This window comes from Cervus canadensis, chromosome 30, assembly GCF_019320065.1.
Source record: "Cervus canadensis isolate Bull #8, Minnesota chromosome 30, ASM1932006v1, whole genome shotgun sequence".
NCBI classification, from domain to species: domain Eukaryota; kingdom Metazoa; phylum Chordata; class Mammalia; order Artiodactyla; family Cervidae; genus Cervus; species Cervus canadensis.
Genome location: NC_057415.1, coordinates 17,281,749 through 17,296,561, shown reverse-complemented (window position 1 = coordinate 17,296,561; position 14,813 = coordinate 17,281,749). Strand labels below are relative to the sequence as shown.

General features: G+C 37.9%; 2 protein-coding genes across 3 annotated transcripts in view; one reads left to right on the top strand and one right to left on the bottom strand.

Moving 5' to 3' along the window:
- Positions 1-14,813, bottom strand: part of LOC122432041 (centromere protein P) — a 225,039-nt gene that overhangs the window by 42,672 nt on the left and 167,554 nt on the right. The window lies entirely within an intron of this gene.
- ECM2 (extracellular matrix protein 2) overlaps positions 1-14,813 on the top strand; it is a 36,993-nt gene that overhangs the window by 6,995 nt on the left and 15,185 nt on the right. Inside the window, exons 2-6 of one of the 2 annotated variants that reach the window (XM_043453751.1) lie at positions 2,534-2,846; positions 5,367-5,555; positions 8,205-8,714; positions 10,949-11,064; positions 13,061-13,196. In XM_043453751.1, the coding sequence (XP_043309686.1) occupies positions 2,558-2,846; positions 5,367-5,555; positions 8,205-8,714; positions 10,949-11,064; positions 13,061-13,196 (1,240 nt within the window). In that variant the 5' untranslated portion in view covers positions 2,534-2,557. Of the gene's footprint in view, positions 1-2,533; positions 2,847-5,366; positions 5,556-8,138; positions 8,715-10,948; positions 11,065-13,060; positions 13,197-14,813 lie in introns of both variants that reach the window. The other variant, XM_043453750.1, reaches the window with a different exon arrangement.

Genomic DNA, 14,813 nt, shown 5'->3' with positions numbered 1-14,813 from the left:
TATTGTTATAAATTCAATGATGACTTTTAAAATGGTCCACATCAAAAAAAAAAAAAAAAGAAGAAAAATCTTAAAAAAAAATAAAGAACTCTAGGTTTATCTATTTTTCCCCCAATACCTAAAAGCTATTGCTCCATTGTCTTCTGGCTTGGACTATTCTGAATGAGAAGTCTTTTATTCTATTCTTATGTTTTTTCTCCAGTTACTTTTAAGATGTTCTCCTTATTACTGGCTTAAAAGCAATTTGATTATGAAGAATATTTGACAGAATTTTCTTCATATTTCTTATTTTGGGGGTCTATTGATCTTGGATATGTGGCTTTATAATTTTCTTCATATTTGGGCAAAGACCAGTCTTTATTTCTTCAAACACAGTTCCTTCAGGGACTGGAACTGGATGTAAACTGATCTACTTAAAGTTGCCCAACAATTTGATGATGCTCCATTCATGTTTTTTACTGGTCTTGTGTGCTTGTGTGTTTCATTTTGAGTAACTTCTATGACTATATTTTCCACTTTACTAATTTTTTCCTATGGTGTCTAATGTCCTATTCATCCCTTGATTCTCTCTCACATTGTATTTTGTATCTTTATAAGTTCAATTTGGATTTTGTTAAGTATCTTTCCTCTATCTTCCTGAACATACAAATTATAGTTTTAATAACTTTGAAATTAAAGTGTTTATAACTTTTAATGACCTATTTAATAATTATGTCAGCTGTGCTATGGATGTGTTTCAATGGATTGATTTTCCTCATCACTATGGGTCAACAATTCCTGCTTTGTGCCTGGTAAATTTTTGCTGACTTTCCCAACCCTTGCTGAGTGCTCTGGGACATGGTTAAGTTGTTGCATATTGTCTGATCCTTTTCAGAAGGCTTGCTGTTCAGTTCTGTTGAATGTGATCAGATCAGCCATCAGCCCAGAGTAAACTGTCTTCTTTGATGTGCCAATGCCCTTCTGAGCATTCTGCCTGATGCCCTTTGCAGTACAGGTTCTCCACTATGACTGGTGGACACATGGAGTCTGCCCAGTCTTTTCTATCCCAAAGACTTTTTTTTTTTTTTTGTCATTCATGGTAGTTCTTTCTTCAGTGCTGAGGAGTCTACTCATACAAACGTGTTAATCAGTACTCAGTTGAAGAACTGGTATCTTTGGAAGGTTTTCTCAGGGTTGCTTTCACCTCTCTGTGCTCTGCTTTGCAAATTCTTGCCTCTCTGGGACCCCGGGTTTTGTTTCTTCAGCTCTGGGAGATTGTGAGGCTCTGCTTGGGTCTTCACCCTCGGCTTCAGCCTGGGAAGGAACTCCCTCTAGGCAGTGTGCAGGAGATTAATTTGGATTTTCCCCCTCTCAGAGATTTTTGTTTTGTGCTACTCCATGCTGAACTGAACTGATGTTTATGGTTTGAAAAAGTATTCATTTCTCAAACATGTTTTTCAGCTTTATCATGTACCGGGCCATGTGCTGCTCTTAAGACCAGTTGATTAAAAGTTACTTTGTCTCTCTTACCTCTTTCTAACTGGTATTAATTTGCTATTATTCTTATATGATGAAATTATGCTGCTTCCTTCCCAACAAGGAAAATTATAACACTAGAGAATAAAAGACTAGAACAGAAGAGCTGGGAAAATAAGTTGTGGATGACATTAGTCACAGAATGACTTGGCAGACAGGTGGAGAGAAATCTCCCAAGTAACCTCTGGAAACCTACAACACAGCGGTCCAGAAAGGGGCTGGCAAATTACTGCCTAGGGGCTAAGTCCGACCCACTGCCTGTTTTTGTAAATAGAGTTCTATAGGAACACAGCCACACCCACTTGCGTACATATTGTCTACTTCCATATTACAAGAGTTGAGTGGAGGAGTTATAACAAGAATGCACGGCCTGTAAAACCTAAAATATTTACTGTCTGGTTCTTTATAGACAGAAGTTTGCTCATGTCTGGTCTATAAAGATTAAGATAAAATACTAAAATTTCTTTGGACTTCCATAGTGGTACGGTTTGGTAAGAATTTGCCTGCCAATACAGGGGACATGGGTTAGATCCCTGGACCAGGAAGATTCCACATGCCAAGGAGCAACTAACCCGGCATCCCACAACTACTGGGCTGGCGCTCTACAGCCCACGAGCCACAACTTCCCTAGAGCCTGCACACCACAACTGCTGAGCCCGTGTGTTGGGACTACCGAAGCCTGAGCACATAGAGCCTGTGCTTCGCAACAAGAGAAGCCAATGCAATGATAAGCCTGTGCACTGTAATGAGCACTAGCCCCCGCTCACCTGCAACTAGAGAAAGCCTGCATGTAGCAATGAGGATCCAGTGCAGCCAAACAAAAACAAAAACAAAAACCTTTGATTCTGACAGGAAAATTCTAAATTCTGACTTGGCAGTAATAATATAGCATTGAGCCCATATATCTAGGTTTTATTTCTCAAAGACTGCTGCTGAGGGATACAGGCAATTATAAGCCAATTTTCAGAGGTAAAAATTTAGTCACTAACTTCAAAATTCTGTTTCATTTTCATCCTAGGAATCAAATGGTAAAAAAGAAAGCATGAAGTTTTCAAGCTTGTATTGTTTTCTTCTGCTTCTCATTTTTCAAACTGACTTTGGACAAAATGAAGAAACTTCTAGGAGGCAAAGAAGGAAGATGTATTATAGAAGACTGAGAAAAAGTTCCTTGCCCACCCACAGATCTGTTAGACAGCTTGGAATTCATCAGATGAAGACAGTTACACCTGCAGCAAAACTTCCCATAATTAACTTGGATTACAGTATGGAGGAAAAATTTGAATCTTTTTTAAGTGTTCCTGGAGTAGAATCAAGCTATAATGTGTTACCAGGTAAGAAAATAGTAGGAGAGAGGAAGAGAGAGAGAACCTCCATGAAGAAAATTTTTAAAAATTCAAGTTATTATCTTTTAGTTTAATCTACAAAGATAAATTGTGAAATAATTAAAAATCATTTATAGAATATACTTATAAAATTATTGGAAAAAAGAAAAACATTATTTATTCCACAACTATATTTATAAAACCATACTTACTATTTGGTTTATTATTTCTAGTCTGTTTACTATGCCATGTATTTTAAATAGTTGTAATCATACTATAGTAATATACATGTCATTTATCATGACAGGTTATCTAGGATATAGAAATAAATGATTCAGATGAGTCTATGAACTCATGGCTATTAAATATTTTCAACCAAATATGAAGTTAAGCCATTGAATTTATTTTATATAGACCAAATTACGGAATTTTTTTCCTGATTTTTTAAAGTTTGAAAAGATTGGAAAAGTCTTCCAAAGATTTCAACTAGGCATTTTAAACACTAATATGTAATGGTCCACATTTTTCCAGGTTTGGAAGGAAAAAGTAATTATATTATACGTATGTTATCATTACATAAAACTCTGAGAAGACAAAAGAAAATATTACCACATAATGTTCTGTGACCAATACTTCATATTTGTCTCAAGAGAACCAAATACTTTTAAAAGATGTTATTTCCATGAAGCTAACAGAAATAACATACAATTATGATGAAAATAGACAATTTAGGTCATATTTACAACATGATTGGAGAGAAGAAAGAGTCTCAAGGCAGGGAATCTAAAATGATAATTATAGTGTACCCATAACTCTTAAAGAATGATGAAGTCAATTTCTCTAATTATGTGGAAAGATATCCAAGCTATAATAACAGAAAATAAAAAGACTGAAAAGCAGTGTGCATAGTGATCTCAAATCTGTTTTAAAAGTATACAATATAGGGTGATGTGCATAAAGTATAGACAATGTATACTAAACATTTCTAAATTGTCCTAAAATGTTTTCCAGTGGTCTGGAAAACGGACTTTTCTAAAATTGTGATAAAATACACATAACATAAAACATCATTTAACCATTATATAGTGTACAATTAATTCAGTGACATTTAGTATATTCACAATACTGTACAACCATCACCACTACCTAGTTCCTGAACATTTTCTTCACCCTAAAAGAGAACTGCATACATATTAAACACTTACTCCCCATTTTCTCCTACCCTTCCCCTCCCTGCCAAGTCTCTGGCAATCACTAATCTTTCTGTCTCTATGAATTTGTCTATTCTGTATATCTAATATGAAAGGAATCCTATAATACGTGGCCCTTTGTGTCTGACTGCTTTCACTTGGCCTAGTGTTTTCAAGGTTCACTCATGTAGTATGTACTTCATTCTTTTTTATGGCTGAATGATATTTCACTGCACAGAAACACTGTTTTGTTTATCCTTTCATCCACTGATGGATAACTATGTGCTGTTTCCACCTTTTGGCTACTGTGAATAGCACAGCTATGGATATTTGTGTACAAGTTTCTATCTGAATTCCTGTTCCCTTGGGTATGCACCTAGAGATGAACAGGGCTGACACAGTGGTGAGGAAGAGGAGACGAATGTGAGAGCTCACATGAGGGGACAGTGGCTCATCAAATGGAGACGAGTTATCAGGACTAACATTAGGATTAGAAGGAAAACATCGCCTCTAACATTCAAATTGGCTGTCTAATGGCCTGCTTAGCTGACACACTTATCCATGTATGAAGATAGAATAAGATACTAAAACCCACTGCACTGTGCACTTTAAAAGGGTATTAGATTCGTATTTCAACAACACAACAATTCTGAAAACAGAGATAGCTGCAGTGCATCCTTGAGACTTCAATGTCAGAAGCACCAGAAGCATATAGCCTAACTTCACCTCTGCATCTGCACTCTGGGAAGGGTACAGTGTGGGCTGGCTCATCGTTAGTGCTGTTCTGGTTCTCTGCTTTCTGGCATGCTGTGGAACTATACTGCTTTTTCTCTTCTGAAGTTAGATGTAGCCATATAATTTGCCTTGGTTCAATGTAATTAGATACATTTAGAGCTTGTGTGTTATTTGCAACCTCACATTCCCACTGCTGTGGCCATCAGGGTAGCCTGCTTGGAGACAAAGCCTATTGTTTGTCTTGACAAACAATATCTACATTGGATATCCAGCATGAACAAGAAATAACTGAGACTTGAGGGTTATTTGTCGCTGTTATATAGCTCAGCCATCCTGACAGATGCAGGATGGAAAGCACAATTTAGAGTCAAGTCACCATGAGGAGGTCCACTCAGGTCCACTCGGAGAAGTAAGAGGGCTTGAGAGCACATGTGAAAAGCACTTCAAGGGGTTACATCTGTAAGATACTTTTACCCTATGTATGAATGAACATATAATGTTATTCTCATGCGGCTCTATCACTCTGGGCTTCACATTGGGCTCACTTCCATTGAAAGGTGCTAGTGATCAGACAAGGAATTCAAATGTTACTGTTCTCTTCTAGGAAAGAAAGGACACTGTTTGGCAAATGGGATGATCATGTATAACAAAGCTGTGTGGTCTCCGGAGCCCTGTACCACCTGCCTCTGCTTGAATGGAAAAGTCCTTTGTGATGAGACCAAGTGCCACCCTCAGATGTGCCCCCAAACAATTATACCTGAAGGAGAATGCTGCCCTGTCTGCTCTGATACTGGTACAGATATTTAGTCCAAACAAAATATCACACGTGATTTAGTCTTTAACTTTCATTTGCTTTTATTTCATCACTACCTTAAATTTTATTTTTTAAAGGATATTTCTTTTTTTAAAAAATGCTTGTTTATTTGGCTGCGCCAGGTCTTAGTTGCAGCAGGTGGTTCTTTAGTCCTTGTTCCTGCAATGAGGGATCATTTTCAGTCGTGGCATGCAAACTCTTAGTTGCGGTGTGTGGGATCTAATTCCCTGACCAGGGATCAAACCTGGGCCCCCTGCACTGGGAGTGCAGAGTCTTAGCTACTGGACCACCACAAAAGTCCTTACCTTAAAATTTAAGTTATGATAAACTAGCCAGTAAGGTACTTAAATATTGGTACAGTGATGATAAGGAAATTACTTGGGAGATTACATCAGAGGAGAGAAATAAAAGACAGTGTTTTAGAGTTTTAGCTCAATTTGAACTCAGCCCAGATCACATTCCACATTTGACTCTCAGCATTACAGATGGAGTGACAGAATTTACACAGTGAACAGCTCCCACAATCTTAGTAGGTGTGAAGAACTCTGTTTAGTTCCTTATATGCATTGTCTCAATTCAACTCAATGTACTTACAGTTATAAACCCAAATAAAGAACTCAAGGTGAAGAAAGGGAGGAGGGGCTTGCATCTAGAGAGAATAAAGCCCAATTCTCTCAGTCTGTGTGCAGTTATTACTGCTCAGGTAATCCTTGGGAAATAAGGCCATGGCCCAAGAGCAGTGGCTTTCTTTTGTGGTACTGCTGTGCAGAGAAAGATTATGCTATGAGGTTTTGTTGGCTGCTCACTGTCCCTTATCATGAGGCTGATGGGGTAGAGGACTCTCAAGAGGGAGGCTCAGGATTCCTTCAAGAAAAGCCTGGTCAGTAGCTTATGAAATAAATGTGTGTTAGATAATTTGATGAGAAGGGGTAGGGAATAGAGATGTTTTCTGTTGCCTATGATTAAGGTAGACTGTTCCCACACACACAGGATGATCACAGGGTAGTTATCCACGGAAGTCTCCTTCCAAGAAGAACTTCAGAACATTTAGGAACTGTATTTGGTGTAGAGCACCAACTACTTTGAGAATCCCTGATGGCTCAGTGGGTAAAGAATCCACTTGCAATGTGGGAGACACTGGAGACGCAGGTTTGATCCCTGGGTTGGGAAGATCCCCTGGAGGAGGAAATGGCAACCCACTCCAGTACTCTTGCCTAGAAAATCCCATGGGCAGAGGAGCCTGGTGTGCTACAGTTCAGAGGGTTGCAAAGAGTCAGATGCAACAGAGTGACTAAGCACCGATCGTTTTACTAAGATAATATAACTTTTAAAAAAAGTGTTAGAAAATAAAAGTGTTTAATGAAACTGATACCTTGGGAGATGAAACACAAGGTTTATAAAGGCAAGATCCAGAAATTCTCAGATATTTTTCAAAGGACTTGAACTATTATTCTTGAAATACTGTGGTTATTTTGGAAAAATAAACTTGGATACACAGGAAAGATTTTAAATGTTTCAATATGATAGCTTTAGTTTCCTTTTGCTAATTTTTTCCTATTCTCCTTTTGCATGTTTGTCAAGAGATGTGAAAAAAATAACTCACAGACTTTATAATATATACTGAAATGAAATTTCAAGTAATTCTTTCAACTAATTATATTTTGAGTTCTTTTTTGGGGTGATTTATGTATAGTATTAAATAAAATCGTGGAAATGATTAAGTAAATTTTTATATTTTGATGAAAGAAAATCTATGTACTGAGCTTATTTTTCCCTAAAACTCTTCATTCAGAGGGTCTGGTCTGTGTCAAGTCTTCCCTGCTCTCTGCCAAAGATAATAACAGTTAAATACAAATGTAGATAAACTTTCTACTGTAACATATTATGTTATCACCATGAAATAATAAAAAATACTCTGTGCATACGTCTAGGTTAAGAAAATATCATTTAAGTACAGGACATCTTCCATAGATCTCAAGCAGTAAAAATGATTTAAGTACAGAGTCTGAGAGGAAAGGAGAAGAGGATTTTCTATAATTCTGAATTTCAGAGGATACTTTTAGGCACATGGAGCTGAAAGAAAATCAGACAAATATAATAAAAGCCGATTTCTTTATCATAAACAAGTAAAATATATACCTGCTTCATGTTTTTATGTCTGACAGTGTACAAATTCTTACATTATCAATAACCCCAGTTAACTGAACAGTATCTATTATAAAGGTATAACATCTGATTATTTTATAATCTTGCAATAGGACTGCTTACCATTTTGTAACACATGGTAATATTATTCCCTCTTTAGTCACCAGATAGCATGGTACCTTAATAAAATAAGGCTCACAAAGCAAACAAGAATTGCCTATCACGTCTTACAAAACACAAATAAAGTTTATTTATTTCTACTAAAGTTATTCAAGCAAAAACTACAAGATGCATTTCATGTTTAAATTGTACTCATGTTCCTGGAGGGAATAATATTTACTAACCTAATTTTCACTATGATTTTTCCTTTCATTAATACCACAACTTGCCCTTGCTGTCTTCTTTTGTGGTCAGTAGCCTCCTATTTGCTACTCAGTGGTACAGCATTAAATGATAGAACTGAATTTTCTGGTGATTCTTCAGAACAAAGAGAACCTACCAATTTACCTCATAAGCAAGAGTCACCTCCTTGGGTGGAAATGAATCGAGCACTGGGAAAAGAGGAACTTCAATTTGGGGAGGATGAAGAAGAAGTCAAACAAGATGAAAATAGGGAGCAAAAGAAAACGACTTCTAGACCTGGAGACTGGGGGAGTCCTTCCAGTGAGGGACAGAACAGGGAAGGGAGAGAGCAGAGGCCTGGAGAGGAGGGGAGGCAGCCCCATCAACACAGAAACCCAGCAAGGGAGAACGAGGAGGACAGTGAAGATGAGGAGGAAGACGATGAAGATGAGGAGGAAGATGAGGATGAGATCGTCAGAGGAGACACGTTCAGGATGCCCCCTCGACTCCCAATCCCAGCTACCCCCAGAGGCATACCGTCTCTGCCAAGCAGGTGCTCTTTGTCCTACAAAACCATCTCCTGTATCAGCGCTGACCTCACACAAATACCACCGCTAACAGCACCAGAGATAACAAGTCTGGAGCTCATAGGTAAGATGTGGATGTCTGTTTGAATTCTGTGGTTACCTTTCATTGCCCTATGAATGTGATATTTTAATTTCATAATATAAATGGACCCCAACAGATTAATTTCACAATCGTCAAACATAAAAACTTTGCAGAAGAGATAGATGTTTACTACAGAAAAGCACCATCAGGTGTAATGCAAATTCCTCCAAATCAAATCATGATGTCCCATTGACTTTTTTCCTAAAATCAGCTTTATGAGGTATAAGTTATATTCAGTAAAAAATTGTTAGTGTGTTATTCTTTAAGTTTTGGCAAATGCATACAGTCATACAGTCACACATTCAAGGTATAACATTTTCATCACCTCACCAAATTCTCTCATGTCCCTTCTTTCACCAGCCCTGATGTTTTCTCTCTCTGGAGTACCTTTTCTAGGATGTCACAGAAATGCATACAGTGTGGAGCCTTTTCAGTTGGACTTCTTTCACTTACCATAAAACTTCTGAGGGCTATTCAGGTTGTTGCGTTTATCAACAACTTGCTCCTCCTCACTTCTGAGTGGCATTCCATTGTTTGGATGGACTACACGTACCAGGTGAAGGACATCTGGATTATTTCCAGTTTGGGGCAATTATGCAACAGTTGCTATAAACATTCATATATGGATGCTTGTGTGGACTTAAGTTTTCCTTTTCCTAGAGTATATACCCAGGAGTGGATTGCTGAATGATACAGTAAAAATTTACCTTTATAAGCAGACTTCCTTAAAAGGGCTGTGAGACTCCTTCCAGCAATATCACTGCATTCCTGTTGCTTTCCTCCTTGTTTTAGTTACTTGGTAGGCAGGACATGATCCAGACCGTTTGCTCATGTTCTTAAAGGGTCAAGAAGAGCTCTGAGTAGAGGACTGGCAGGACAGATATGTGTGTGAGGCTGGCTGGTGTGGAGACTGGGATAGTGAATGAGTCTTGGCAATAGGGCCCATGCTGAGGATGGCTCTTAAGATGGAGGGGTGAGAGAATCTGAGTGGGCTTTCAGATGTGTCTTGGGAGAAGTCACAGAAATAAACTACCACAGAAATAATAAATGATCATATAAATACTCAACTGACACAGCCTGACTCCTTAGTCAGGACAGCCAGTCTACAATAGGTCATGTCAGGTATTATGGCCTTCCTGATGCCAGGCTTATCTGATCTCCTAAGGAATTACTCTTATGCAGAGAGCTTCCTTTTTCAGCAATGCCCCCTCCTCTGTAGCCTGCATGCTAGGTGTGCTCTGCCATTAGACAAACAAACAATCTGTGAAGGTTGAAAATCTTATGAAAGATGATGTGTGCTCAGTTACACTCTCCTGGTTTTATAAGAAAGCTACCACATGGTTTTCATAGCACTCACCATTTCTTGGGCTTCCCTGTTGGCTCAGTGGTAAAGAATTCACCTGCGGTGCAAGAGCCACAGGAGACATGGGTTCGATTCCTGGGTTGGGAAGATCCCCTGGAGAAGGAAATGGCAACCCACTCTAGTATTGTTGCCTGGAGAATCCCCCGGACAGAGGAGCCTGGCAGGTGACAGTCCAGGGGTGGCAAGAGTTGGACACGACTTAGCGACTAAACTACCACCACTTCTGTTAAGCTCATTCTCTGGGTTTAAAATCACTAACTACTCTACTTAACTAAATGTCAAACAAAACCCCATAAATTAAAGCATGCAGGAACTTCTATAGATTGAAGCCATAGAATTTTAACATTAGACCTTGTAGCAATCTGAGAAATTATCTCCCCAAACTTCTTATTTAGAGCAAACTGATGCTTGGAGAAGGCAAGTTACATGCCCAAGATTTCATTAAAAAAATAGTAATATTTCTGGTCCAGGGTCTAAGAAGTGTCAATAGGAAAATATGAAGAACTATAAAATTCAGTTTCTATAGTACCTTCCATAACACATCTTTGTTGTAAAATGCATATTGTTAACAGAATTGTCTAGCAAACCACATTCTGGCTGTTTTAAGCAGCTTCATCTAAACATGATATCCTAGAGCAAGACAGGTCCTTAGAGTGAAAATTCTGACTGTAGGTAATAGTCTAGTATCAGTTTTTAATTTTTTTTCTAAATACTCATTTATTATATAACATTGTCCTTGCTATAAGCACTGTGTTTTCCTCCAGATAAAGCTCTCTTTTGCTATCTATGCATGTACATATATATATGTATTTACAGGCACATAGGCCTAAAACATAATTGCTGTGTGTCCTAGGCAATTCCATCACCTCCATTCCGGATGAAGCATTTAATGGATTACCGAATTTGGAAAGGCTTGATCTGAGCAAAAATAATATCACCTCTTCAGGCATAGGTCCGAAAGCATTCAAGGTAAATACGCACTATGATTTCTAAGAGTCCACTTGGATGGCTTTCTCATTAATTGTACTGATAATGGGTGGAGATGGAGAAGGAAAGAAAAGTATGTTCTTTTTTGTTGTTGCGCTGGGTCTTTGTTGCTGCATGCAGGCTTTCTCTAGTTGCAATGAGCAGGGGTTACTCTGTTGCGGTGTGCTGGCTTCTCTTGTTGCAGAGCACAGGCTGAAGGCACGTGAACTTCAGCAGCTGCGGCACATGGGCTCAGCAGTTGTGGCTCCAGGGCTCTAGAACACAGGCTCAGGAGTGACGGTGCATGGGCTTAGCTGCCATGCAGCATGTGGGGTCTCCCTGGACCAGGACTGAACCTAGATCCCCTGTATCGGCAAGTGGATTCTTACTCATTGCACCATCAAAGAAGTCCCAGTAAAATGTTTTAAAGGAGTTTTTGTCAAAGAAAGTTTCTCCTCTGATAGCCCTAAACTGTATCCAAGTTATATCTTGAACATACTTTGTTGTTTTACAAATTTCTGTTTTTTCTATGCTTTGTCCTTAATGCACCCACAGTAGCATCAATGACAAAACTAATGTTTAGAATTTATGGAAGAGTTTCTTCCCAAGTACTTGAAAACATGTTGAAATATGGTCTCTTAGTACGTGAAGTATTTCTGGGGAAAAAGGAGAGCTTATTTAGAAACTGTTAACATGCTCAGGCCAGCAAGACAAAGCTTCCTTATTTTGTGCAATCTGCAAAATCTAGTAAAGAATACTTCAGCAGGTGGGGTTCTGCAAGAACAAAGAGGCTCAGAAGAAAATTAGCTTGGGGATAGGGTGGGCAGAAAGAGAAAGAGAAAAGCATAGAGTAAACTTTGCAAAGAATCAGATTTAACTAAGATTTATTTTCTAAAAGGGAGAAAAGAGAGTATCAAGGACTTTCCGAAAAACAAAGGCAGAAGAAAGGAGGAATTTGTGTGTGTAAACAAATACTCAAAATTGTGTGTGGTTAAAGAAGCCCAAGTAAAACACGTTACATGCCAGGAAGTCAAACTTTATCCTCTTGGATGGTTTCCTTCCACTCTTTGGATAAGTCACTGGCCTCTTACAAGCTCAGTTCCTGGTTCTTGTTTACATTCTGGGCTGCAGGCAAGAGAGTTCCAGACACTTGGTGTCCACATTCATGTGAAAGACCTGGAGTCCTGCCTCATGCTAGTTGTCCTTCTGATAGAAAAATAGTTGAGACTTGTACATTTTCTCTATTAGATCAAAAAAAAAAAGAGGACACTGTAGGAAATAACTTGTTTTTTTGTTTGTTTGTTTGTTTTGGGATTCTCTACCTCATTTCCAAACTGCTGAAACTGACTTTGAGCATCTTTGAAGTAAATCACTCTGCAACTTTGGTAGTGCAGGCTAGTTTGGCCAACAAACACGTAACTACAAATGTGAAAATACACCCTCCAGACTGTCAAAACTGTTTGGGTACCATATAAAAATAGTTTGTGATATTTGTGGCATTTAATTTTAATGAATTTCCACAATAGTTAGTGCTATTAGTTAGTTATGACTGTTTCTGCTTAGTACAGATAGAAAACTGAGGTTTACAAACACACTGAAAGGATTCAAACCGCTATCTTGTTAGTATCGATGACAGATTCAGATTATTGCATGATTTAATAAATTCTGACTCTACTGCTGAGGTGAAAACCTAAGATCTAGGAAAATATGTCCAGTGGTGATAGGAACTTTCTCCTGATAACTAAAGTCACGGTAAAAATATGGATGAGTATGATGCAAAATCACCAAATGTGGTTTGCTGAAAATACCAGGGAATAAATGCTATGAACAGGATCAACATGTACCTGGCAGGGAGAACTGGGGATTCATACCTAAGACTGAATAAACTGAAAGTTTGTGAAACTTTAGTAACTACTAAAAACTGACTATTAAATAATATATATGACTGCATTTCTGTGACAAGATAAAAAAGTAATTTTGAGATTTGCCTTTATTTAAGTTTCTAAAGAATTTAATACGCTTAAATATGGATGGAAACAATTTGGTAACGATTCCTTCAGAACTACCATCTACATTAGAAGAACTCAAAGTCAATGAGAACAAGCTGCAGGTTATTGATGAAGAAAGTTTATCAGGTACTTAACATTTGACTTTATGGCATGTGTCCTTATAATCTTTCTTCTATAGTTGTACGGAAATTTTATTTGCAATATTGCTAAATGAATAGCTAATAAAATTTTTTTAGTTCATGTTACCATTTAAGTTGATAAAACTTATTTTAACTATTGATTGGTGAAACTTTAAAAAATGTATTTTAAACTGCCTGTTGCCTTTTAAAAAGTATTCTATAAATAAACTTTCAATGATTTCAGGTTTTCATCATTTATAATACAATAACTGAACTACAAATCCATAATATCCTAAGAGTTATACTAACATCCCCCATATAGCCATGTGTTCTCATACTATATTTGTACTAATGTTTTTGGCGTTGGTGATAACACAATACCATGGCTTGTTTAAACGGTCTCCTTTATCACCCTTAGATGCTCAATATACCCCATCCACAATTCCACTACATCTGAACATTTTGCTATTTTAACATGTCATGGCTTGGCACATGAGAATTATATATAAAATATAAGTAAATGGGGATACTATGTGAGGCTTTGAGGGGCTATTCTAAAATCAAAGTAAACATAAACTTTAGCACATGCACTCTATGTGGCAGTCACTTTGGCTTTAGTAGTCTTGTTCTCCTGAAAGTCGCTCTGTCACTTCTGGCACTTGTGTGTCATCGAGGTATGTGTGCCCCACAAGGCAAGACAAATGATGTGCATGGGTATGTGGTTGCCGTGTCAGCCTGGCTTCCTCATGGGTGGGCTGAAGTGAAGGTGCCCCACATTTTGTACATTTGATTCAACTGGAATTTACTCTTCTTAAGACTATTTCTGGACTGAGCTGGACAACTGAAGCTGTCATATTATGAACTCAAGATAAATAAGGTAGTATTACATTTGCCTTTTCAAGAATTCTAGCTAATGTTGTTGATTAGATTATATGCTTCTTTAAGACAAAGACTGTCTAATTTTTCTTTTATCTTCCTAACAGTCTAGTGTAGCTCTTGAGGTATAGTGCTTAACATTTTTTGTTTATTTGATTTGAACTATACTTATGATGTTTGTGTTGATCACCAAACCTTTATTCCTTTAAAATGGGGAATTTACTCCTCAAAAAAATTCATAAGGACAAAACACTTCTGGTGATAGGAAAAAAACAATAATGAAAATTGCCAAATCTGAGGATGAGAGTTATGGAAATACTCCATTTCCAGATGGATTTCAGGGTACACATGAAAAACATTAACAAACTAAATTTGAAGGGCTTTTTGTCATATGGAAAAGACATTAGAAAGTTCCATTTCTAGCTGCTAGGTGAAATAGACCAAAGGAACACAATTTAGGACAAGTGTACTAATGGGCTACACCTGAACTACATGTGAGATGGTATTTTGAGCAGAGCTGTCAAAATGGCATGTTATAAGTCCTTGTTTGGAAAGTATTCTCTCATATTCCTATAACTGCTTCTCCACTCACACGCATCTCTCCCTCATGAAAAAGTTTCCATATTCCCAGAGGGCTACTGTGGTCCAGGGTGACCTAGCCTCCCCTGCCCATCTCCACAGTGAGTACCTCATATGCCTCAGCCCTTTGCAGGTGACCAGTGAGGAGGCTCTGCACTGTCATCTTGCC